This window comes from Bombina bombina, chromosome 1 (genome assembly GCF_027579735.1).
Source record: "Bombina bombina isolate aBomBom1 chromosome 1, aBomBom1.pri, whole genome shotgun sequence".
Classification (NCBI taxonomy): domain Eukaryota; kingdom Metazoa; phylum Chordata; class Amphibia; order Anura; family Bombinatoridae; genus Bombina; species Bombina bombina.
The window spans coordinates 39,072,274-39,098,360 of record NC_069499.1 but is presented as its reverse complement, the minus strand read 5'-3'; the positions used below and the strand labels follow the sequence as shown (position 1 = coordinate 39,098,360).

Sequence of the window (26,087 nt, the reverse complement as noted above, 5' to 3'; positions counted from 1 at the left end):
AGAAGCTAGGCCTGTATCATGTCAGGGAACTAGGGAGAAGCTAGGCCTGTATCATGTCAGGGCACTTGGGGGGAGGCTAGGCCTGTATCATGTCAGGGCACTTGGGGGGAAGCTAGGCCTGTATCATGTCAGGGCACTTGGGGGGAGGCAAGGCCTGTATCGTGTCAGGGCACTAGGGAGAAGCTAGGCCTGTATCGTGTCAGGGCACTAGGGAGAAGCTAGGCCTGTATCGTGTCAGGGCACTAGGGAGAAGCTAGGCCTGTATCATGTCAGGGCACTAGGGAGAAGCTAGGCCTGTATCATGTCAGGGCACTAGGGAGAAGCTAGGCCTGTATCATGTCAGGGCACTTGGGGGGAGGCTAGGCCTGTATCATGTCAGGGCACTAGGGAGAAGCTAGGCCTGTATCATGTCAGGGCACTAGGGAGAATCTAGGCCTGTATCATGTCAGGGCACTAGGGAGAAGCTAGGCCTGTATCATGTCAGGGCACTTGGGGGGAAGCTAGGCCTGTATCATGTCAGGGCACTAGGGAGAAGCTAGGCCTGTATCATGTCAGGGCACTTGGGGGGAGGCTAGGCCTGTATTGTGTCAGGGCACTAGGGAGAAGCTAGGCCTGTATCATGTCAGGGCACTAGGGAGAAGCTAGGCCTGTATTGTGTCAGGGCACTAGGGAGAAGCTACGCCTGTATCATGTCAGGGCACTAGGGAGAAGCTAGGCCTGTATCATGTCAGGGCACTAGGGAGAAGCTACGCCTGTATCATATCAGGGAACTAGGGAGAAGCTAGGCCTGTATCATGTCAGGGCACTAGGGAGAAGCTAGGCCTGTATCATGTCAGGGCACTAGGGAGAAGCTAGGCCTGTATCATGTCAGGGCACTAGGGAGAAGCTAGGCCTGTATTGTGTCAGGGCACTAGGGAGAAGCTACGCCTGTATCATGTCAGGGCACTAGGGAGAAGCTAGGCCTGTATCATGTCAGGGCACTAGGGAGAAGCTAGGCCTGTATCATGTCAGGGCACTAGGGAGAAGCTAGGCCTGTATCATGTCATGGCACTAGGGAGAAGCTAGGCCTGTATCATGTCAGGGCACTAGGGAGAAGCTAGGCCTGTATCATGTCAGGGCACTAGGGAGAAGCTAGGCCTGTATCATGTCAGGGCACTAGGGGGAAGCTAGGCCTGTATCATGTCAGGGCACTAGGGAGAAGCTAGGCCTGTATCGTGTCAGGGCACTAGGGAGAAGCTAGGCCTGTATCGTGTCAGGGCACTTGGGAGAAGCTAGGCCTGTATCATGTCAGGGCACTTGGGAGAAGCTAGGCCTGTATCATGTCAGGGCACTAGGGAGAAGCTAGGCCTGTATCATGTCAGGGCACTAGGGAGAAGCTAGGCCTGTATCGTGTCAGGGCACTAGGGAGAAGCTACGCCTGTATCATGTCAGGGCACTAGGGAGAAGCTAGGCCTGTATCATGTCAGGGCACTAGGGAGAAGCTAGGCCTGTATCATGTCAGGGCACTAGGGAGAAGCTAGGCCTGTATCATGTCAGGGCACTAGGGAGAAGCTAGGCCTGTATCATGTCAGGGCACTAGGGAGAAGCTAGGCCTGTATCGTGTCAGGGCACTAGGGAGAAGCTAGGCCTGTATCATGTCAGGGCACTAGGGAGAAGCTAGGCCTGTATCGTGTCAGGGCACTAGGGAGAAGCTAGGCCTGTATCATGTCAGGGCACTAGGGAGAAGCTAGGCCTGTATCATGTCAGGGCACTAGGGAGAAGCTAGGCCTGTATCATGTCAGGGCACTTGGGGGGAGGCTAGGCCTGTATCATGTCAGGGCACTAGGGAGAAGCTAGGCCTGTATCATGTCAGGGAACTAGGGAGAAGCTAGGCCTGTATCATGTCAGGGCACTAGGGAGAAGCTAGGCCTGTATCATGTCAGGGCACTAGGGAGAAGCTAGGCCTGTATCATGTCAGGGAACTAGGGAGAAGCTAGGCCTGTATCGTGTCAGGGCACTTGGGGGGAAGCTAGGCCTGTATCGTGTCAGGGCACTAGGGAGAAGCTAGGCCTGTATCATGTCAGGGCACTAGGGAGAAGCTAGGCCTGTATCATGTCAGGGCACTAGGGAGAAACTAGGCCTGTATCATGTCAGGGCACTAGGGAGAAGCTAGGCCTGTATCATGTCAGGGCACTAGGGAGAAGCTAGGCCTGTATCATGTCAGGGCACTAGGGAGAAGCTAGGCCTGTATCATGTCAGGGCACTTGGGGAGAAGCTACGCCTGTATCATGTCAGGGCACTAGGGAGAAGCTAGGCCTGTATCGTGTCAGGGCACTAGGGAGAAGCTAGGCCTGTATCGTGTCAGGGCACTAGGGAGAAGCTAGGCCTGTATCGTGTCAGGGCACTTGGGGGGAAGCTAGGCCTGTATCATGTCAGGGCACTAGGGAGAAGCTAGGCCTGTATCGTGTCAGGGCACTAGGGAGAAGCTAGGCCTGTATCATGTCAGGGAACTAGGGAGAAGCTAGGCCTGTATCGTGTCAGGGCACTTGGGGGGAAGCTAGGCCTGTATCATGTCAGGGCACTAGGGAGAAGCTAGGCCTGTATCGTGTCAGGGCACTAGGGAGAAGCTAGGCCTGTATCGTGTCAGGGCACTAGGGAGAAGCTAGGCCTGTATCGTGTCAGGGCACTAGGGAGAAGCTAGGCCTGTATCATGTCAGGGCACTAGGGAGAAGCTAGGCCTGTATCGTGTCAGGGCACTTGGGGGGAACCTAGGCCTGTATCATGTCAGGGCAGTAGGGAGAAGCTAGGCCTGTATCATGTCAGGGCACTAGGGAGAAGCTAGGCCTGTATCATGTCAGGGCACTTGGGGGGAACCTAGGCCTGTATCATGTCAGGGCACTTGGGGGGAGGCTAGGCCTGTATCATGTCAGGGCACTTGGGAGAAGCTAGGCCTGTATCGTGTCAGGGCACTTGGGGGGAACCTAGGCCTGTATCATGTCAGGGCACTAGGGAGAAGCTAGGCCTGTATCATGTCAGGGAACTAGGGAGTAGCTAGGCCTGTATCGTGTCAGGGCACTTGGGGGGAACCTAGGCCTGTATCATGTCAGGGCACTTGGGGGGAGGCTAGGCCTGTATCATGTCAGGGAACTAGGGAGAAGCTAGGCCTGTATCGTGTCATGGCACTTGGGGGGAACCTAGGCCTGTATCATGTCAGGGCACTAGGGAGAAGCTAGGCCTGTATCATGTCAGGGAACTAGGGAGAAGCTAGACCTGTATCGTGTCAGGGCACTTGGGGGGAACCTAGGCCTGTATCATGTCAGGGCACTTGGGGGGAGGCTAGGCCTGTATCGTGTCAGGGCACTAGGGAGAAGCTAGGCCTGTATCATGTCAGGGCACTTGGGGGGAAGCTAGGCCTGTATCATGTCAGGGCACTTGGGGGGAGGCAAGGCCTGTATCATGTCAGGGCACTTGGGGGGAGGCTAGGACTTTTTCTAGCCCAATATATAAAACAAAGGGCCACTAAAGTCAAAATTTAAAGTTTTATAATTCAGATAAAGCTTGCAATTAAAACGTTTTTTACAACAGACTTCCATTATCAAAACGTGCACACTTTCTAGTTTCTACTGAGCATGGGCAGAAGTGCACAGTATATAACCTATATGCATTTTGTGATTGGCTGATGGCTATCACATGATACAGAGGAATGGAATATTGGATTACCTTTGAAATTTGCCAGAAAATATTCTACTTCTCATGCAAATTAAGTTATAGCATTGTCTTTTTTTTATTGTGTATTTGTCAATCATTCAAATCTACTGTATTTAGTGGATATTAAGAAACCAGTAAAACAATTTATAGAAGCCAGGAAAAGATTTTACCTGCTCTAACAAATTAATTTTACACAGCCAAGTCAGTGTATGTTTGGTTTGTATTTGTATAACGAGAAGAACCATCTGAATTTATTGGTGGTTTATTGGTGGTGTTCAGATAAACTGCGATGTTCAGTATTTGTAATAAGCAATAATAGCAGTAAACGGTTTCTATTCATATGCTTAAGTGAACTCTAATGTATTGAAATGCTTTTGTTTGCCTGCAGGATGAGTTGGATCTCACCGACAAGCACAGGGAGGCCATGTTTGCTCTTCCAGCCGAGAAGAAATGGCAGATCTATTGCAGCAAGAAAAAAGTAAGGACAATACTCATTTTACTTATTTCAAGCAAATGATGTGTTTTATATTCTGTAACCAGCTTGTATTTATTTACCTTTACGTTTCTGTACACGTTGAAGCCTCTGACATTCCAGTATATTTATTAGCACAATGATCTTTAATAATAACTATAGTATATTAATACTAAGGACTCGATTTATCAAGCCGTTCGCCCCCTACGAGAGAACCTGCAGTCAGTATTTATCAAGCAGCGGTCATCAGACCTTCCTACCCTCTTCCCACCTCATAGGTGGAGAATTTCAATCTCCCCGGTCTTGTCGGACTGGGGAGATTAACAGCTCCTGTCCGTGCGTGATTGGCTATGCGCAGGCAGGGGCAGTGTAGCACGCGAGCGCAAAATAGCTCTTGCGTGCAATAGTAAATTCTGGCAGCGAATTGCTGCCCGCCAGTGGCTTTAAGCACAAACCTTGATTCTTAGCTAATAATTAGCAGTTGATAAATAAGTTACCCAAAACAAATTCTCCTTTCTCCCTCCCTGATAGAATTGTAAAAATGAAAAAGCTATAACTGTATTTATTTGTTTAAAACTAAGATCAGCTCACCAGAGTAACTGCTTTATGAGTGGTTACCATTCATTATTTCTTCCTACTTTTAGCTAAACAAAAAAACAGCCAATTGGCATCATCCGTGCTGAGTTCAGATTTAGGATTTGCCATAATCTATAATGTTAATGTTCTCCTAAGAGTTACATCACTTCCTATTTTAAGTAATGTCCAGAGTTTTGGCAACTTCCTTTTAAAGGGACAGTACACTGTAAAATTGTTTTTCCATAAATGTATTTTAAATGACTTGTTATACCAACTGCAGAGTATAAAATATTTGAGAAATTGCATTTTCGGGTTTATTTGTGTATTTGAAGTAGCTGGTTTTGTGCTTTGAAACCACAGCCTATTACAATGGGTTGAGCTTCAGGTAATATCAGATCTCATTATGTTATCACTTTTATGTACACAGACTTGCTTCCTTATCTTATATTTGTCTGGAACACCAAAGCTCAATACATAAAGAGAACAATGGAAAATTATCATTTTATTACTTAACTATCATGCCCCCCACTGAGGGTGTAATCTCTTCTGCTGGCTGTGTTTACTTAGGCTTGTCAATAGCGTATACGCCAGTATCAAAACTTTCAGTATAGGTTGGGAAACCACAAGCTAAATCAGCTATTTCAAATGCTGAAATATGAGTAAAGGAGCTACTTGCAACCAATTTAATACACTCTAGCAGGTAAAAAGGATCATTGGGAATAATTTAAAGGGGAGAAAGTTTTTGGGTGAACTGTCCCTTTAAGCTTAAATTCAGATCTTCCAATAAGTCACCTCAGGCCAATCCCAAGGCTCTTCCCATGCACTTTAATCTTGACAGCAGATCCAGCTTCATCCACCCGTCGCAAAGCCTCTTCCTGGGTCTAAAATGATGAATACAGCTTCCTCCAATCACGGCATTGAATCAGACACCGATTCCCCCAGGGAGGAAGCTGTGATTGGAGGATGACCTATCCATCATTTCTGACATCAGAAATGGCTTGCGACGACTGGAGGAAGCTGGAGCTGCTGTCAAGTTTAAAAGTTAAGTTTTTTTTCACAACAAGTGAAATGTAAATTTTGATGAATTAAAGTGCCCCGTTTTTAATCAAATTTTTAAAAACCGGGCACTTTAGCATCAAAATTTACATTCACTTTAAATCCTATTATATAATTTTCTAGAAAATCCACTCCCTCACTTCTTCCTCTAAGCTATAAATATTAAGGTATAAAATAACATAAGGCCTTCACTTTTTCTACTGGCCCTACCTGCTGCACTACTGCATTGTTCACCAAATTTCAAATTGGCTGAAATAATAATTCTCAAGCCATGTTTCTCATCTGTTACTGTCAGTGTCAGTCTATAATTATCCTTTAGGTTTTTGTATCCTTAAATTGATATTGAACCCAATTTTTTTTTCTTTCATAATTCAGATAGAGCAACTTTCTAATTTACTCCTTTTATCAATTTTTCTTCATTCTCTTGGTATCTTTATTAAAAAAAGCAGAAATGAAGCATAGGAGCCGGCCCATCTTTGTTTCAGCACCTGGGTACCGCTTGCTGATTGGTGACTAAATGTAGCCACCAATCATCAAGCGCTACCAAGGGTGGTGAACCAAAAATGGTCCTGCTCGTAAACTGACATTACTGCTTTTTTAAATAAAGATAGCAAGAGAATGAAGAAAATTGATAATGGGAGTAAATTACAAATTTGCTTAAAATTGCTCTTTCTGAATCATGAAAGAAAAAAATTGGGTTCAGTATTCCTTTAATGAATGTTTGCATTTTGCAGTGTTACATTTTAGACCGTACTGTGGTCTATTTCTCTAGTTTTGTTTTGGTTTTATTATATTTTATATATAAAAATATTTTTTAATGTCACTGCACATTTGATTTACCCCCAGGAATGTCAACTCGTACAAATGTTTGACAATGTTTAAATTGTGTTGGTTCTTTACTGTATAGAATCTACCCAGTGAACACATTCCATTCATTCCAGTTAGTTGTGTGTTTGCAGGTTTAAAATAACTGTGATTCCTATGTAGATATAATATTTTCAGACAAACATAGAAAGTAAAAGAGGCAAACCTTGTAGCGATGTGAAGAATGTATGGGGAGCAGATAATATGAATGCCATTTCTCCTTTGCTTGCTGTAGGTTTGCTACATGTACACACAAGATGTGCTGGGCTGATAAGCTCATTGGTTGAGAGGAATCGGTCTAAATGATGATTATGATGGTAGTTTTAGATTTAGAATAATGGTTTTGGCACATAACTCTGCTATAACAGTGAATTAAAACAATAACTTAAAAAAGGAAGAAGGTCCAGAGTTTAGTGAAATGGACTATAAACATTCCCATAGGGCAAGATTCATCATTGATTTTCTCCTATATTTGCCCCTAAAAATGTGCATGTGAAATAATACCCCAATTTATCATTCAAAAATGTGCCTAAAATTGGGCAAGTTTGACTGTAAAATGCTCCTACTCTGTTCACATTCTCCATGTAGAACATGTTCTCCAAAAATAAGGGTTAAATTAGATCCTTTTAGGGCTCGATTTATCAAGCCCTTCTCTCCCCTTTGACTTGTGCTTGTGCGAACCTAAAGTCAGGATTTATCAAGCAGCGATCATTAGACCACTGCTTCCCTGCCCTGTTCTTTACCTCTTAGGTAGAGAATTTCAATCTCTGCGGTTTCTTCTAACTGGGGAGATTGACAGCTCCTGTCTGCGTGTGATTGGCTGTGTTCGGGCAGGAGTTGCATGCGAATGCACAGGAGTGCTTGTGTGCAATGGTAATTGGGGTCAGTGGGTTGCTGCCCGCCAGAGGAGAAGCCGGGCAGACAGGGTCTCTACAGACTCTTGGGTTTTGAGACTGTTGCTAGGTTCCTTAGGTCTACGGACTCTTGATGGTTCGCTCATAGGAGGCAGCTTAGGGTTCCTCAGGAGGTTAGATCTTTAGATCAATTCCATTTTTCGAGGACTCTGGCTTAGGTCAATGCCTTTTTGCTTGGGTTCTGCTTAACCTTGGGTTTTAGCTTGCCATGTGTCCCTTTGAAGGGTCTGAGGTTTCTGTCTCTCATGGGAGATTCATGTCTGCTTGAGGCTTAAGGTTAAGGTCTCTCTGACGGGTCCCTACTGGTCTTTTGGGGCATCTGATTCTTCCTTGTAGACTCCAGGTGTTGTTTAAACTGGGATGGCGATATTGGCCGAAGGGTCTCGCCTCTATTGGTAGGGTGGTTTCCGTTGCTTAGTTCCCTCTTTCTCACCGAGGGTGGGGGATGGGTTATTGTGTGTTCTCCTTGATTCAGAGATACCTCAGTATCTGTAATGACCTTTGGGTTCTTATTATCTTGTCTTATAGGTTTTCTTTTCCCTTACTTGCGTACTCAGAATCTTGGAATAGAGTAGTGGTTGGTTCCACCGTTCCTGAAGCAGGAGGTTGTGGGTTTGATCCCAGGTAAGGCTCCTGTTATATGCTGGATTCTGGTATTTGGATGGTGGGGTTCTGAGTACTCTCTTCCCTTGGGAAGTGTTACTCTTTATGGAAGACAGCAGTGTAGGGGTTCTAGGACCCGAGCACAAAGTTTCTGACCTGACTCCCGGTAGTATGTCAGGTTTTAGTAGCGGTCAGAGTTCTACTCTGGGTTTTGCTTCCTCGTAGATCCATCCTTTTTCTTCCAGAGGTCTGGGACTCTTGTCTTCGGTCTTTAACCAGCCTTTGGGCTGGGACCATTACCCTGGAGGCAAGATCTGGATCGGTTGCTCTATGTAGTGTTGACCGTTTTCTTTTCTTGAGTCTGTCCTCCCCTTTCGGTGGAAGGACTTTTGATGTCCGTCTCTCTTTGGTGGTGTCTACTGCTCGTAGGGGACGCTCCTGTGAGCATGATGGTTTTTCCAGTTGAGAGTTTTTTCAGCGTTACTCGGTGGGTTGAGTTCCACGATGGCTTAGGGTCAGCTTTGCTGCCTGGTGGCTGGTCATCGCAAGTTCTCTTGGCTTGATGTTCTCTTGGAGAGCTCTTTGTTCACTGCTGGGATAGTTATCTTGTTTCTGCGGTCTATGCTTGTCTAGCCTGTGGGTTTGACTTGACTATGGTGCAACAGGGAACTCCGGTTTTCTGGAGCACCTTTTGTTGTATGGTGCTGTCAGGGATATGAGGGTGGCCCTCTGGTCATCTTAGTGATGTTTTATCCTGAGTGTGGACTTCTTTTCTGGTTTGTCTCTCTCTGGGCGATGGTACTGTGGCAAACTTGGTTTGCTCTATGTTTGTTTTGAACCCATGTTGGATGGTCTTTAGGTTGGGGGTACTTTCATGGGAGTCAAGAGCCGCTGGGCTGGCTCCTTGGAGGCTTTTGTACTCAACAGACTCTGGGTCTGAGTGGTCTCTAGCACGGCTTTGCAGTTTATGTAACTGATGTGCAGCTGCCTGGGCTTTCCGGTTTTTCTATCTGTGACGTTTATAAATTTTTGTAGGGTGTCGGGTAATTTTACTCTGTGGTTCCTTTTGTAGGGGCTGCCTTTTGTACCCACCCTTTGTTTGCATTCAGTGTCCTCTAGTTTGGGTATTGTTTTCCCAAAAGTAATGAATGCAGCTGTGGACTCTTCCCGTTTAAGAAGAAAAACGTAAATTATGCTTACCTGATAATTCTCTTTTCTTCTGACGGGAAGAGTCCACAGCTCCCGCCCGTGTTTTGTCTATGATGCGGCAGTAAATGTTTTGTTCTTCTGGCACCTTTTTTCACCCTGATATTTATCCTACTGTTCCTTGTTCCCTTGGCAGAATGACTGGGGGATGAGGGAAGTGGGGGAGGTATTTGAAGCCTTTGGCTGGGGTGTCTTTGCCTCCTCCTGGTGGCCAGGTTCTGAATTCTGAAGTAATGAATGCAGCTGTGGACTCTTCCCGTCAGAAGAAAATAAAATTATCAGTTAAGCATAATTTATGTTTTTATTCCATGACAGTTTGTTGAAGAGGGGCCTTAACAAAGCTACTAGTAGCGCTGTATAAATATTTATATTTGTTTATATACATAACATGAAGAATAGTAGCTTTTTTTCAATGATAAATAAGGCACAGATGCTAATCTGACTGGAGAAATTTATTTTTATATCTCCTTAGCTCCTCTATGGAGAAGTGAAAAAAAAACAAAAACATTTTTTGCTAAATTTGAACGCATAGATGCGCTTCACTAAAGGATAACTGAGGAGAACACATAGGAGAATTACACAGAGAATTTTCCTTGCGCTTGATAAATCTGGCCCAAAGTCTACAAACATTTTTCTTAATGCAAATGTAAAATGAAATAGTGCTCAGGCTAGTTGTATGTATATTCCAGGCATTCTTGAATTCCATTAAAGGGTCTGAGCTCTATTTATGAAGCTAAGGATGCAGTTTTGGAGCCCATCCATGATGATTGACAAGCTCTGTTTGTAAAGGTGTTAAATTCTGACGATGCTGAATCGTAGGCCTCAAATAAAGGAAGATAGGTTCCCTGCCTGGGAGCTTTGTTTGCCTGCACTTTCATAAATGGGGCCTTTCTCTTTACCACTTGTTATAGAAGTTTATTCCATAAATCACTTCTGGACTTTAAAGGGACATAATAAACATATGCTAAATCACTTGAAACTGATGCAGTATAACTGTAAAAAGCTGACAGGAAAATATCACCTGAGCATCTCTATGTAAAAAAGGAAGATATTTTACCTCACAATTTCCTCAGCTCAGCACAGTAAGTTCTGTGTAAAAAGTTATACTCTGCTGCTCCCAGCTGCAGGTAAAAATAAAAAATAAAATAAAGAAATGAACAGCAGCCAATCAGCATCAGCAGTGCTGAGGTCATGAACTCTTACTGTGATCTCATGAGATTTGACTTAACTCTCATGAGATTTCATTGTAAGCTTCCTTTACCCAATTGGTGAAATAATATGAGAGTTCACGAGGCTCATCCCCTAAGCTGTCCCAGAACAGACATACTAATATGCTGCTTAGAAATCCTTTACAATTGGAGGTGGCTACTGAGGAACCTTTGAGGTAAAATATCTTTCTTTTTTACATAGAGATGTTCAGGAGATATTTTCTAGTCAGCTTTTTACAGCTATGCTGCATCACGTTCAAGTGTTTAAACATTTGGGTATTATGGCCCTCCCTAGAGAGGCCTAAAAAAACTAATTCTGTAACCTTCAAATCAAACAGCTGGTTTAGGCAGTTTGCAGCATTTTGAAAACCTTGAGACAGATTTTGCTTGTTGGTCTCTTGGGAGTGTGGAATTTTTTTATTTTTTTTTACATAAAGGTAAGAGATGTCTAATGTCCTTTTACCATATTATCCTCCTCTGAGATCATGACCTCTTGTTCTAGTTTTGCCTTTTAGTGACAAAATATTTCATTCATTCGCCTAGATTTAGAGTTCTGCGTTAGCCGTCAAAACCAGCGTTAAGGGGTCCTAACGCTGGTTTTGGCCGCCCGCTGGTATTTAGAGTCAGTCAGGAAAGAGTCTTAACGCTCCCTTTCCAGCCGCGACTTTTCCATACTGCAGATCCCCTTACGCCAATTGCGTATCCTATATTTTCAATGGGATCTTCCTAACACCGGTATTTAGAGTCTTGGCTGAAGTGAGCGTTAGAACTCTGACAAAACTCCAGCCACAGAAAAAAGTCAGGAGTTAAGAGCTTTATGGGCTAACGCCGGTTCATAAAGCTCTTGACTACTGTGCTCTAAAGCAGTGATTTTTAAACTTTTTATTGCCGTGGCACACTTTTTTACATTAAAAAATCCTGTGGCACACCACCATCCCAAAATTTTTAAAAAATCACACATTGTAGCCTAATACAGCATATATATATATATATACACATACACACAAACACACACATACTGTATGTATTGTGCTGTTATGCCATGCCTCCTACAAACTACCCCTGCACTGGGAGTAAAAAAACAAGCAAAGTTTAAAAAATATGTCACACTGTTGTCAGTCTGCCGTGGCACACCTGAGGATCTCTCACGGCACACTAGTGTGCCACGGCACACTGGTTGAAAAACACTGCTCTAAAGTACACTAACACCCATAAACTACCTATGTACCCTAAACCGAGGTCCCCCCACATCGCCGCCACTCGATTAACCCCTAATCTGCCGACCGCACACCGCCGCCACATACATTATCCCTATCTACCCCTAATCTGCTGCCCCTAACATCGCTGACACCTACATAATATTTATTAACCCCTAATCTGCCCCCCAACGTCGCCACTACCTTACCTACACTTATTAACCCCTAATCTGCCGACCGGACCTAGCCGCTACTCTAATAAATGTATTAACCCCTAAACCGCCTCACTGCCGCCTCAAAAACCCTATAATAAATAGTATTAAACCCTAATCTGCCCTCCCTAACATCGCCAACACCTAACTTCAAGTATTAACCCCTAATCTGCTGACCGGACCTCGCTGCTACTCTAATAAATGTACTAACCCCTAAAGCTAAGTCTAACCCTAACACCCCCCTAAGTTAAATATAATTGTAATCTAACAAAATAAATTATTTCTTATTAAATAAATAAATCATATTTAAAGCTAAATACTTGTAAAATAAACCCTAATATAGCTACAATATAATGAATAATTATATTGTAGCTATTTTAGGATTTATTTTTATTTTACAGGCAACTTTTGTATTTATTTTAACTAGGTACAATAGCTATTAAATAGTTAACTATTTAATAGCTACCTAGTTAAAATAATTACAAAATTACCTGTAAAATAAATCCTAACCTAAGTTACAATTAAACCTAACACTACACTATCAATAAATAAATTAACTAAACTACCTACAATTATCTACAATTAAATCAACTAAATTACAAAAAAAACAAAACACTAAATTACAAAAACAAACACTAAATTACAAAAAATAAAAAAAGATTACAAGAATTTTAAACTAATTACACCTACTCTAAGCCCCCTAAAAAAAATAACAAAGCCCCCAAAATAAAAAAATGCCCTACCCTATTCTAAAATAAAAACTTAACAGCTCTTTCTCCAACATAGGTGTGTCCGGTCCACGGCGTCATCCTTACTTGTGGGATATTCTCTTCCCCAACAGGAAATGGCAAAGAGCCCAGCAAAGCTGGTCACATGATCCCTCCTAGGCTCCGCCTACCCCAGTCATTCTCTTTGCCGTTGTACAGGCAACATCTCCACGGAGATGGCTTAGAGTTTTTTAGTGTTTAACTGTAGTTTTTATTATTCAATCAAGAGTTTGTTATTTTAAAATAGTGCTGGTATGTACTATTTACTCAGAAACAGAAAAGAGATGAAGATTTCTGTTTGTATGAGGAAAATGATTTTAGCACCGTAACTAAAATCCATGGCTGTTCCACACAGGACTGTTGAGAGCAATTAACTTCAGTTGGGGGAACAGTGTGCAGTCTCTTACTGCTTGAGGTATGACACATTCTAACAAGACGATGTAATGCTGGAAGCTGTCATTTTCCCTATGGGATCCGGTAAGCCATGTTTATTAAAATAGTAAATAAGGGCTTCACAAGGGCTTATTAAGACTGTAGACTTTTTCTGGGCTAAATCGATTCATTATTAACACATATTTAGCCTTGAGGAATCATTTATTCTGGGTATTTTGATATGATTATATCGGCAGGCACTGTTTTTGACACCTTATTCTTTAGGGGCTTTCCCTAATCATAGTCAGAGCCTCATTTTCGCGCCGGTATGGCGCACTTGTTTTTGAGGACAGCATGGCATGCAGCTGCATGTGTGTGGAGCTCTGATACATAGAAAAGTCTTTCTGAAGGCATCATTTGGTATCGTATTCCCCTTTGGGCTTGGTTGGGTCTCAGCAAAGCAGATTCCAGGGACTGTAAAGGGGTTAAATATAAAAACGGCTCCGGTTCCGTTATTTTAAGGGTTAAAGCTTCCAAATTTGGTGTGCAATACTTTTAAGGCTTTAAGACACTGTGGTGAAATTTTGAACAATTCCTTCATACTTTTTCGCAATTGCAGTAATAAAGTGTGTTTAGTTTAAAATTTAAAGTGACAGTAACGGTTTTATTTTAAAACGTTTTTTGTGCTTTGTTATCAAGTTTATGCCTGTTTAACATGTCTGAACTACCAGATAGATTGTGTTCTGACTGTGGGGAAACCAAGGTTCCTTCTCATTTAACTATATGTATTTTATGTCATAAAAAAATTTAGTAAAAATGATGCCCAAGATGATTCCTCAAGTGAGGGGAGTAAGCATGGTACTGCATCATCCCCTCCTTCGTCTACACTAGTCTTGCCCATACAGGAGGCCCCTAGTACATCTAGTGCGCCAATACTCCTTACTATGCAACATTTAACGGCTGTAATGGATAATTCTATCAAAAACATTTTAGCCAATATGCCCACTTATCAGTGAAAGCGCGACTGCTCTGTTTTAGAAAATTCTGTAGAGCATGAGAACGCTGATGATATGGTTTCTGAAGGGCCCCTACACCAGTCTGAGGGGGCCAGGGAGGTTTTGTCTGAGGGAGAAATTTCAGATTCAGGAAACATTTCTCAACAAGCTGAACCTGATGTGATTACTTTTAAATTTAAGTTGGAACATCTCCGCGCTCTGCTTAAGGAGGTGTTATCCAATTTGGATGATTGTGATTATCTGGTCATTCCAGAACCACTATGTAAAATGGAAAAGTTCTTAGAGGCCCCGGGGCCCCCCGAAGCTTTTCCTATATCCAAGCGGGTGGCGTACATTGTTAGTAAAGAATGGGACAGGCCCGGTATACCTTTAGTACCTCCCCCCATATTTATAAAATTGTTTTCCTATAGTCGACCCCAGAAAGGACTGATGGCAGACAGTCCCCAAGGTCGAGGGGGCGGTTTCTACTCTACACAAGCGCGCCACTATACCCATAAAAGTGCTTTCCAAGATCCTATGGATAAAAAATTAGAAGGTCTGCTAAAGATGTTTGTTCAGCAAGGTTCCCTTCTACAACCAATTGCATGCATTGTCCCTGTCACTGCAGCCGCGTGTTTCTAGTTTGATGAGCTAGGAAAGGCGATTATTAGTAATTCTTCTTCTTATGAGGAGATTATGGACAGAATTCGTGCTCTTAAATTGGCTAATTCTTTCACCCTAGACGCCACCTTGCAATTGGCTAGGTTAGCGGCGAAAAAATTCTGGGTTTGCTATTGTGGCGCAGAGCGCTTTGGTTAAAATCTTGGGCAGCGGATGCGTCTTCCAAGAACAAATTGCTTGACATTCCTTTCAAGGGGAAAACACTCTTTGGCCCTGACTTGAAAGAGATTATCTCTGATATCACTGGGGGCAAGGGCCACGCCCTTCCTCAGGATAGGTCTTTTCAAGACCAAAAATAAACCTAAGTTTCGTCCCTTTCGCAGAAACGGATCAGCCCCAAGGGCTACGTCCTCTAAGCAGGAAGGTAATACTTCTCAAGCCAATCCAGCCTGGAGACCTATGCAAGGCTGGAACAAAGGAAAGCAGGCCAGGAAACCTGCCACTGCTACCAAGACAGCATGAAATGCGGGCCCCCGATCCGGGACCGGATCTGGTGGGGGGCAGACTCTCTCTCTTCGCTCAGGCTGGGGCAAGAGATGTTCTGGATCCTTGGGCGCTAGAAATAGTCTCCCAAGGTTATTCTCTGGAGTTCAAGGGGCTTCCTCCAAGGGGGAGGTTCCACAGGTCTCAGTTGTCTTCAGACCACATAAGAAGACAGGCATTCTTACATTGGGTAGAAGACCTGCTAAAAATGGGAGTGATTCATCCTGTTCCATTAGGAGAACAAGGGATGGGGTTCTACTCCAATCTGTTCATAGTTCCCAAAAAAGAGGGAACGTTCAGACCAATCTTAGATCTCAAGATCTTGAACAAGTTTCTCAAGGTTCCATCGTTCAAGATGGAAACCATTCGAACACTCCTTCCTTCCATCCAGGAAGGTCAATTCATGACCAAGGTGGATTTCAAGGATGCGTATCTACATATTCCTATCCACAAGGAACATCATCGGTTCCTAAGGTTTGAATTCCTGGACAAGCATTTCCAGTTCGTGGCGTTTTCTTTCGGATTAGCCACTGCTCCTAGGATTTTCTCATAGGTACTAGGGTCCCTTCTGGCGGTGCTAAGACCAAGGGGCATTGCTGTAGTACCTTACTTGGACGACATTCTGATTCGAGCGTCGTCCCTTCCTCAAGTAAAGGCTCACACGGACATTGTCCTGGCCTTTCTCAGATCTCACGGATGGAAAGTGAACGTGGAAAAGAGTTCTCTATCTCCGTCAACGAGGGTTCCCTTCTTGGGAACTATAATAGACTCCTTAGAAATGAGGATTTTTCTGACAGAAGCCAGAAAAACAAAACTTCTAGACTCTTGTCGGATACTTCATTCCGTTCCTCTTCCTTCCATAGCGCAGTGCATGGAAGTGATAGGTTTGATGGTAGCGGCAATGGACATAGTTCCTTTTGTGCGCATTCATCTAAGACCATTACAACTGTTCATGCTCAGTCAGTGGAATGGGGACTATTCAGACTTGTCTCCGAAGATACAAGTAAATCAGAGGACCAGAGACTCATTCCGTTGGTGGCTGTCCCTGGACAACCTGTCACAAGGGATGACCTTCCGCAGACCAGAGTGGGTCATTGTCACGACCGACGCCAGTCTGATGGGCTGGGGCGCGGTCTGGGGATCCCTGAAAGCTCAGGGTCTTTGGTCTCGGGTAGAATCTCTTCTACCGATAAATATTCTGGAACTGAGAGCGATATTCAATGCTCTCAAAGCTTGGCCTCAGCTAGCGAGGGCCAAGTTCATACATCAACCATCAGGGGGGAACAAGGAGTTCCCTAGCGATGGAAGAAGTGAACAAAATCATTATATGGGCGGAGTCTCACTCCTGCCACCTGTCTGCTATCCACATCCCAGGAGTGGAAAATTGGGAAGCGGATTTTCTGAGTCGTCAGACATTGCATCCGGGGGAGTGGGAACTCCATCCGGAAATCTTTGCCCAAGTCACTCAACCGTGGGGCATTCCAGACATGGATCTGATGGCCTCTCGTCAGAACTTCAGAGTTCCTTCCTACGGGTACAGATCCAGGGATCCCAAGGCGGCTCTAGTGGATGCACTAGTAGCACCTTGGACCTTCAAACTAGCTTATGTGTTCCCGCCGTTTCCTCTCATCCCCAGGCTGGTAGCCAGGATCAATCAGGAGAGGGCGTCGGTGATTTTGATAGCTCCTGCGTGGCCACGCAGGACTTGGTATGCAGATCTGGTGAATATGTCATCGGCTCCACCATGGAAGCTACCTTTGAGACGAGACCTTCTTGTTCTAGGTCCGTTCGACCCACTCCAGCTGACTGCTTGGAGATTGAACGCTTGATCTTATCAAAGCGAGGGTTCTCAGATTCTGTTATTAATACTCTTGTTCAGGCCTGAAAGCCTGTAACCAGAAAAATTACCACATAATTTGGTATATCTGTTGGTGTGAATCTGCAGGATTCCCTTGGGACAAGGTTAAGATTCCTAAGAGTCTATCCTTCCTTCGAGAAGGATTGGAAAAAGGATTATCTGCAAGTTCCTTGATGGGACAGATTTCTGCCTTGTCTGTGTTACTTCACAAAAAGCTGGCAGCTGTGCCAGATGTTCTAGCCTTTGTTCAGGCTCTGGTTAGAATCAAGCCTGTTTACAAAATTTTGACTCCTCCTTGGAGTCTCAACCTAGTTCTTTCAGTTCTTTAGGGGGTTCCGTTTGAACCCTTACATTCCGTTGATATTAAGTTATTATCTTGGAAAGTTTTGTTTTTGGTTGCAATTTCTTCTGCTAGAAGAGTTTCAGAATTATCTGCTCTGCAGTGTTCTTCTCCTTATCTGGTGTTCCATGCAGATAAGGTGGTTTTGCGTACTAAACCTGGTTTTCTTCCAAAAGTTGTTTCTAACAAAAACATTAACCAGGAGATAGTTGTGCCTTCTTTGTGTCCTAATCCAGTTTCAAAGAAGGAACGTTTGTTGCACAACTTGGATGTAGTTCGTGCTCTCAAATTTTACTTAGCAGCTACTAAGGATTTCAGACAAACTTTGTCTTTGTTTGTTGTTTATTCTGGTAAACGGAGAGGTCAAAAAGCAACTTCTACCTCTCTCTCCTTCTGGATTAAAAGCATTATCCGATTGGCTTATGAGACTGCCGGACGGCAGCCTCCTGAAAGAATCACAGCTCACTCCACTAGGGCTGTGGCTTCCACATGGGCCTTCAAGAACGAGGCTTCTGTTGATCAGATATGTAAGGCAGCGACTTGGTCTTCACTGCACACTTTTTCTAAATTTTTACAAATTTGATACTTTTGCTTCTTCTGAGGCTATTTTTGGGAGAAAGGTTTTGCAAGCCGTGGTGCCTTCCATTTAGGTGACCTGATTTGCTCCCTCCCTTCATCCGTGTCCTAAAGCTTTGGTATTGGTTCCCACAAGTAAGGATGACGCCGTGGACCGGACACACCTATGTTGGAGAAAACAGAATTTATGTTTACCTGATAAATTGCTTTCTCCAACGGTGTGTCCGGTCCACGGCCCGCCCTGGTTTTTTTAATCAGGTCTGATAATTTATTTTCTTTAACTACAGTCACCACGGTAACATATGGTTTCTCCTATGCAAATATTCCTCCTTAACGTCGGTCGAATGACTGGGGTAGGCGGAGCCTAGGAGGGATCATGTGACCAGCTTTGCTGGGCTCTTTGCCATTTCCTGTTGGGGAAGAGAATATCCCACAAGTAAGGATGACGCCGTGGACCGGACACACCGTTGGAGAAAGCAATTTATCAGGTAAACATAAATTCTGTTTTTACCTTACCAGCCCTTAAAAGGGCCTTTTGCGGGGCATGCCTCAAAGTAAACAGCTCTTTTGCATTTAAAAAAAACATACAATACCCCCCAACATTACAACCCACCACCCACATACCCCTAATCTAACCCAAACCCCCCTTAAAAAACCTAACACTAAGCCCCTGAAGATCTCCCTACCTTATCTTCATCACGCCGGGTATCACCGATCCGTCCAGAAGAGGGTACGAAGTCTTCATCCTATGCGGCAAGAAGAGGTCCAGAAGAGGGTCTGAAGTCTTCATCCTATCCGGCAAGAAGAGGACATCCGGACCGGTAGACATGTTCATCTAGGCGGCGTCTTCTATCTTCATCCATCCGGCGCGGAGCGGGACCTTCTTGAAGCAGCTGACGCGGATCCATCCTCTTCTTCCGGCAACTCCCGACAAATGAAGGTTCCTTTAAGTGACGTCATCCAAGATGGCGTCCCTCGAATTCCGATTGGCTGATAGATTTTTCCTACCTTAATTACGATTGGCTGATAGAATCCTATCAGCCAATCGGAATTCGAGGGACGCCATCTTGGATGACGTCACTTAAAGGAACCTTCATTTGTCGGGAGTCACCGGAAGAAGAGGATGGATCCGAGTCAGCTGCTTCAAGATAGTCCCGCTCCGCGCCAGATGGATGAAGATAGAAGACGCCGCCTGGATGAAGATGTCTACCGGTCCGGATGTCCTCTTCTTGACGGATAGGATGAAGACTTCGAACCCTCTTCTGGACCTCTTCTTGCTGGATAGGATGAAGACTTCGGACCCTCTTCTGAACGGATCGGTGATACCCGGCGTGGAGAAGATAAGGTAGGGAGATCTTCCTGGTAAGGTAAAAGAGCTGTTAACTTTTTATTTTAGAATAGGGTAATCTTTTATTATTTTTTGTAATTTAGTTTAGTTGATTTAATTGTAGATAATTGTAGATAGTTTAGTTAATTAATTTATTGATAGTGTAGTGTTAGGTTTAATTGTAACTTAGGTTAGGATTTATTTTACAGGTAATTTTGTAATTATTTTAACTAGGTAGCTATTAAATAGTTAATAACTATTTAATAGCTATTGTACCTTGTTAAAATAAATACAAAGTTGCCTGTAAAATAAATATAAATCCTAAAATAGCTACAATATAATTATTTGTTATATTGTAGCTATATTAGGGTTTATTTTACAGGTAAGTATTTAGTTTTAAATAGGAATAATTTAGTTAATAATATTTAATTTATTTTGTTAGATAAAAATTATATTTAACTTAGGGGGGTGTTAGGGTTAGGGTTAGACTTAGCTTTAGGGGTTAATACATTTATTAGGGTTAGGGTTAGAGTAGCGGCGAGGTCCAGTCAGCAGATTAGGGGTTAATACTTGAAGTTAGGTGTCGGCGATGTTAGGGAGGGCAGATTAGGGGTTAATACTATTTATTATAGGGTTTTTGAGGCGGGAGTGAGGCGGTTTAGGGGTTAATACATTTATTAGAGTAGCGGCGAGGTCTGGTCGGCAGATTAGGGGTTAATAAGTGTAGTTAGGTAGCGGCGATGTGGGGGGGCAGATTAGGGGTTAATAAATATTATGTAGGTGTCGGCGATGTTAGGGGCAGCAGATTAGGGGTACATAGGGATAATGTAGGTTGCGGCGGTGTGCTGTCGGCAGATTAGGGGTTAATAATAAAATGCAGGGGTCCGCGATAGCGGGGTGGCAGATTAGGGGTTAATAAGTGTAAGGTTAGGGGTGTTTAGACACGGGGTACATGTAAGGGTGTTAGGTGCAGACTTAGAAAGTGTTTTTGCAGGTGTTAGGTTTTTTTTTTAGATCAAACTGCCCCATTGTTTCCTATGGGGATATCGTGCACGAGCACGTTTTTGAAGCTGGCCGCGTCCGTAAGCAACGCTGTTATTTAGAGTTGAAGTGGCGGTAAATTATGCTCTACGCTCCCTTTTTGGAGCCTAACGCAGCCCTTCAGAGAACTCTAAATACCAGTGTTGTTTAAAAGGTGCGGGGGGAAAAAAACACGCGTAGCTAACGCACCCCTTCTAACGCAAAACTCTAAATCTAGGTGTTAGTTTTTTTTAAATCCCTTAAAGCGATGGTAAACTTTCCACTTTTTATAATCAGATCCTCAATGTTAGTGATATTGTAGATGGACTTTAATTGATCACTTCTTATGAAGATGCGCTGTAACCAGGCCATTCTAATACAGAACGCACCCGCCGCCCACTTTATAAGTAATATTTCCATCTTAATGGGAGAAGAGTCCACTGCTTCATTCATTACTTGTGGGAATTAAGAACCTGGCCACCAGGAGCAGGCAAAGACACCCCAGCCAAAGGCTTAAATACCTCCCTCATGCCTCAGTCATTCTTTGCCTTTCGTCACAGGAGGTTGGTGGAGAAGTGTCGGAAGATTCGGAGTAGTCTCTTATGGAGGGTAATGCTCTTCGCAATGGGACTGGAGTTTTAAGTAGTTCTGTCAGCTTCTCAGTGAGAGCATGGGTGAAAGTTAGAGCCCGGAGATGCAGGGAGAGTCTTTCTGCAAAACCATCCCGACTCAGATTAACAGCTCCATAAACAATCAGCGTTGACGAGTTTCGCTGCCTGCTTTCTGCTCCCAAGTCCATATCAGGAGCGATGCTACTAGCCTGTCACACTTGAAAGGCCGTGTTCCTGTTCCACGGCATAGATTCTGGTAAGATTGTTTCATTTGTTATACATGTATGATAACGCTACTCCTTTTATCTGTATAGAATCAAGCGTTAATATCTGCTGAGGGGGTTATTGAGCAGGGGGGAATAATCTTATATGTTTTGATTTTATGCTGATTTTATGTGTGAGATGTTATGGGCTCATAGGCTGTTATGGAATATACAGGTTTCACTTTCACTTTGAGAACCATGCAGCTTACAAGCTTGGCGTGCTTTCTCATAGCAGGGACGGTCCTGCATTGTGCACCATGTGATTCTTTCCCTCTTTTCTGACCGGGTGTCTATCAGAGAGGAGTCCTAACTCCCTGTAATGTCTGTGTCATGGGAGGTGGTGAGTGCCCCAGCCATTGGGATATAAAGGTGCAGTTTTTTTTTAATAAAATGTTTTATTTCTATAGTTCTCTGGTTATTGCACTAGCGATGGAGGACTCTGTTACTTGGAGGGCACTCCCTCTATTCCTAAAGAGTAATTCCTGTTTATATTGTGAGGAGGCCTTAGTACCGTCTCCTTAATTATGTTCCATATGCCTTGATAATGTGATAATATCAAACATGTTTGATACCACTGAGCTGTCCACCTCTGAGGAGGAGGTGAGGTGCGTACCCTACATGCTTATCTCTCTACACATGCAGTTTCCCGTAGCATTGCTGATCCTCCATCTAGAGGGGGCCATTTTTTCACCAGACGTTAATGCGCAGCTCAGGCGGCGATGTCTGCGGCCTTTAATGCTTTACCTCGCCCTGCTAAGCGCAAGTGAAAGGTTACATATTTTTATTACATCTTCCCAGAGTACATCAGCTAATTTATTGGATTTAACTGATAGGGTTATCAGAGGATGAAGAGTATGTACATTCTGGGTCGGAGTCTGCTGCCTATAAACCTCCGGCTGCTGAGGAACCAGACTTTTAGGAATTTGTGCTTTCTTCTAAAGGAAGTTTTTTGGTGAATTCAGTGGTTCCAGAGGCCAAATTGCCTGAGGAACCTTTTATTCCTAAATTGGATAGAGTTTGAGGACCTTATCCTTCCCTGCTACTGTTAGATGGCGAACATTATTAAGAATGAATGGGAATGGGTTGTTCCTCTCTTCTCTTCTCCCTTTAACAAATCGTTCCCGGTCCTGGACTCTCAATGGAGTTGTGGGGTTCCGTCCCTAAAAGGGATGGCGCTTTCTTCACCCTTGCTAAACGTATTACTATCCCGTTTGAGGATAGCTCTTCGTTTTAAGAGCCCATGGATAAAGGATGGAAATTCTGTTAAGAAAGTTGTTTCAACATACGGGTGTGACTCCTTATAGGAATTGATCTGGGTGGAGAGGTCCCCTCGACGCTACTCAGGAAAGATTTACGGCCTTAAGGGTTGCTAATTCTTTTATCTGTGATGCTATTAGGCAGATTATTTGCATAAATGCTAAGGCTTCAGCCTTTTCTGTTCCGGCCCGTTGGGCTCTGGCTGAAGTCATGGTCTGAGGATATGACTTCTAAGTCTAGACTTCTTTCCCTCCCCTTTAAGAGAATTTTGTCTGGTCCAGGCCTGGGCTCAATTATCTCCACGGTCACAGGGGGCAAGGGTGCCCTTCTACCGCAAGAGAATATGAACGAGTCTAAGGGACAATTTTCATTCTTTTGTTTTGATAAAGCCCATGTCAGCAGTCCTCTGCTAAGCCTGAGCAAACTAAGGGCTCTTGGAAGCCGGCTCAGTCCTGGAATAAATCCAAGCAGAGCAAGAAGCCTGCCGAGTCTAAGTCGGCATGAATGGGTGGTCCCCGGTCCTTTTCTGGATCGTGTAGTGGGCAGACTGTTGCTCTTTTAAGTCGCTTGGTTCAGGGACGTGCAGGATCCTCCGTGGAAGTTACCTTGTCAGAGGGATCTGCTGATCAAGGTCTTTTTGTTCATCTATGTCTAGATCTCTGAGGCTGACTGCGTGGAGATTGAACGCTTAGTCCTAGCCAAGAGAGGGTTTTCTGAGAGAGTTATTTTTACTCTTTCAAGCTCGTAGCTGTTGCTCGACGCATCTATCATAAGATGTGGAGTACCTACTTATTCTGGAGAAGGGCTTTTCTGCAAGTCCCCTGAGGGGACAGATTTTGACCCTGTCTGTGTTACTGCACAAGAGGTTCGCTTAGCTTCCTGATGTGCAGTCACTTGTTAAGGCTCTGCTAGGATCAGACCTGTGTTTAGATCTATAGCTCCTCCTTAGAGTTTAAATCTTGTTCTTTAGGTTTTGCACGGGCTCCGTTGGAGCCTATGCAGGAAGTAGACTTTAAATTATTGTCTTGGAAGGTTCCTTTTCTACGGGTTATTGTTTCTGCGCGCAGAGCATCTGTGATTACTGCCTTGCAATGCGTGCCTCCTTATCTGTTGATAAGGCTGTTCTACGAACCAAGTTAGCTTTTCTTCCTAAGATTGTGTCAATTCGCAACATCAATCAAGAGATTGTGGTTCCTTTCAACTTAATTCTGGATGTGGTTTTTGCCTTGAAGTCCTATTTTCAGGCCATGTAGGAATTTAGACAAATGTATTTCTCTGTTTGTTGTCTTTCCGGGAAGCCGGGGGTCAGAGGGCCTCTTTGACTTCCTTATCTTTTAGGCTGAGGAGTGTCCTTCGTTTCGCATTGAAACAGCGGGACATAAGCCACCTCTGAGGATTACGGCTCATTTAACTAGAGCTGTGGCCTCTTCTTGGGCCTTTAAGAACGAGGCTTTTATGGAGCAGATTTGTTAGGTGGCTACTTGGTCCTCTTTACATACTTTTGCAACATTTTACAAAGTTGATGTTTTTGCTTCGGCAGAAGCAGCTTTTGGGAGAAAGGTTCTGCAGGCTGTGGTGCCCTCAGTATAGGGTCCGCCTCCTTTTACCCTCCCGTTTTTTTCATTCAGTGTCCTCTAGAGCTTGGGTATTTGTTACCACAAGTAATGAATGAAGCAGTGGACTCTCCTCCCATTAAGATGGAAAACATAAATTATGCTTACCTGATAATTTCGTTTTTATCTGTGGGAGGAGAGTCTACTGCTCCTGCCTGTTCCCTGGCGTACCTAAATTTAATATTATTCTTCTGGCACCATTTATACCCTGATATTCTCCTACTGTTCCTTGTTCCCTTGGCAGAATGACTGGGGGATGAGGGGAGTGGGGGAGGTATTTAAGCCTTTGTCTGGGGTGTCTTTGCCGCCTCCTGGTGGCCAGGTTCTTAATTCCCACAAGTAATGAATGAAGCAGTGGACTCTCCTCCCACAGATGGAAATGAAAGTATCAGGTAAGCATAATTGATGTGTTTTTTTCTCCATCAGCGCTCTAGCTACAATAAAAGTGCAATATGGATAGATACTAATTGGAAAACGGTTAAAACTGTTAGCTCACAAAAAAAAAATACTTTTGAAGTGGGCGGGCGGGATCGTGCGGTATTAGAGTGGCGGGGTTAAAGCACATCTTCATAAGAAGTGATCAATTAAAGTCCATCTAAAATATCACTTAACATTCAGGATTATAAAAAGTAGAACGTTCACCATCGCTTTAATATACTTGCAGGCGCTCTAAGTTCACCTCTCTTCCTTCTCTCCTTGAAACTATACATATTAAGTGCTGTACGTGTAAGTTTTATTGATTAAAGTTGTAAATGTTTATGATATAGGGAAAATGTATACACAACATGCAAGATGAGGCCGTACTGTTTGTGTCAAGTAGCTTAAAGGGACAGTTATCCTAACCATGCACTGCAGTGTATTACAAGGTTAAAAGCGTTTTAGAGCTCCCATGGGTGCTATTAAACTTACTTGCATGGTAGGGCACCAGGTTTACTCTGTACAGCCAATCCACTGCTGCATCACCCGCTACTTTGAAAGTAACGAATGTGAGCTCTATATAGCTATAGCTTGGGTCTAATAGGTTGCGCACATAGTAATATTTACTGTACCTTTAAAAAATCTTACATTTTTCGGCTGCTAATGTCATTTCTATGCAAAAAAAACTACTATGTTTTGTACTGAAGTTGAAATTATCTGAAATAATAATTTCCTAGTTCCGCTTTTCTAAGTTTTAATAAAGTGTCGTTGAGTCTATAATTAACCTTCTCTATTATATTGAGTCTATAATTAACCTATAGATTTTTGCACCTTAAGCGCATACATTGGTATTTTGTGATGCCGATTCTTCGTTTCCACTCATTTTGTCCAATGCTTCAGGTTTTTTTCTTTATATCTCTGCTTATATGATCTACTCAACCTGGAACATCATCTGTTAAAAACCTTATCACGTGCAAAAAGAAACGTGTCCCTCTGGGGCCGAATATCAATATCTCTGACCCGTGAGGAGCACCACTAGTAGCTTAATAATATAAAACACTTATTTTATCCTCAACAGAAGAAATAACAGAGTAAACAGGGGAATGTATCTTCTACTATGGTTGTTTTTAAAGACTAAATACTGAAGAAATAAGTCTATTCTTTTAAAGTGACACTCAAGTCAAAATTAAACTTTCATGAATCAGAGCAGCAATTTTAAACAACTTTCCAATTTACTTCCATTAACAAAATGTGCACAGTCTTTTTATATTTTTTTTCCAAATCTTTTTTTATTGAGGTTTAAATAAATCATTAACAGTTATGTTTACATAACGTAAGAAATAACTTATAATATAGCATCAAAATTGTGATATGTTTCTCTATACCTTGTAGTATATAACACGAGCAAGGTAACCTAAATTTTATCCATTTAGTATAATATTAATATTTATACGAAACTAGATCGGAACATTCTAAAGTTATGCAAGATAATTGAAAATCATTCAGTAATTCC

The 26,087-nt window shown here is 43.3% G+C and overlaps 1 protein-coding gene across 3 annotated transcripts in view; it reads left to right on the top strand.

Annotated features, from left to right (window-relative positions):
* DAAM1 (dishevelled associated activator of morphogenesis 1) overlaps window positions 1-26,087 on the top strand; it is a 427,341-nt gene that overhangs the window by 235,773 nt on the left and 165,481 nt on the right. For all 3 annotated transcript variants that reach the window (XM_053697309.1, XM_053697307.1, XM_053697308.1), the window contains exon 3: window positions 4,076-4,165. In XM_053697309.1, coding sequence (XP_053553284.1) covers window positions 4,076-4,165 — 90 coding nt within the window. The remainder of the gene's footprint in view (window positions 1-4,075; window positions 4,166-26,087) is intronic.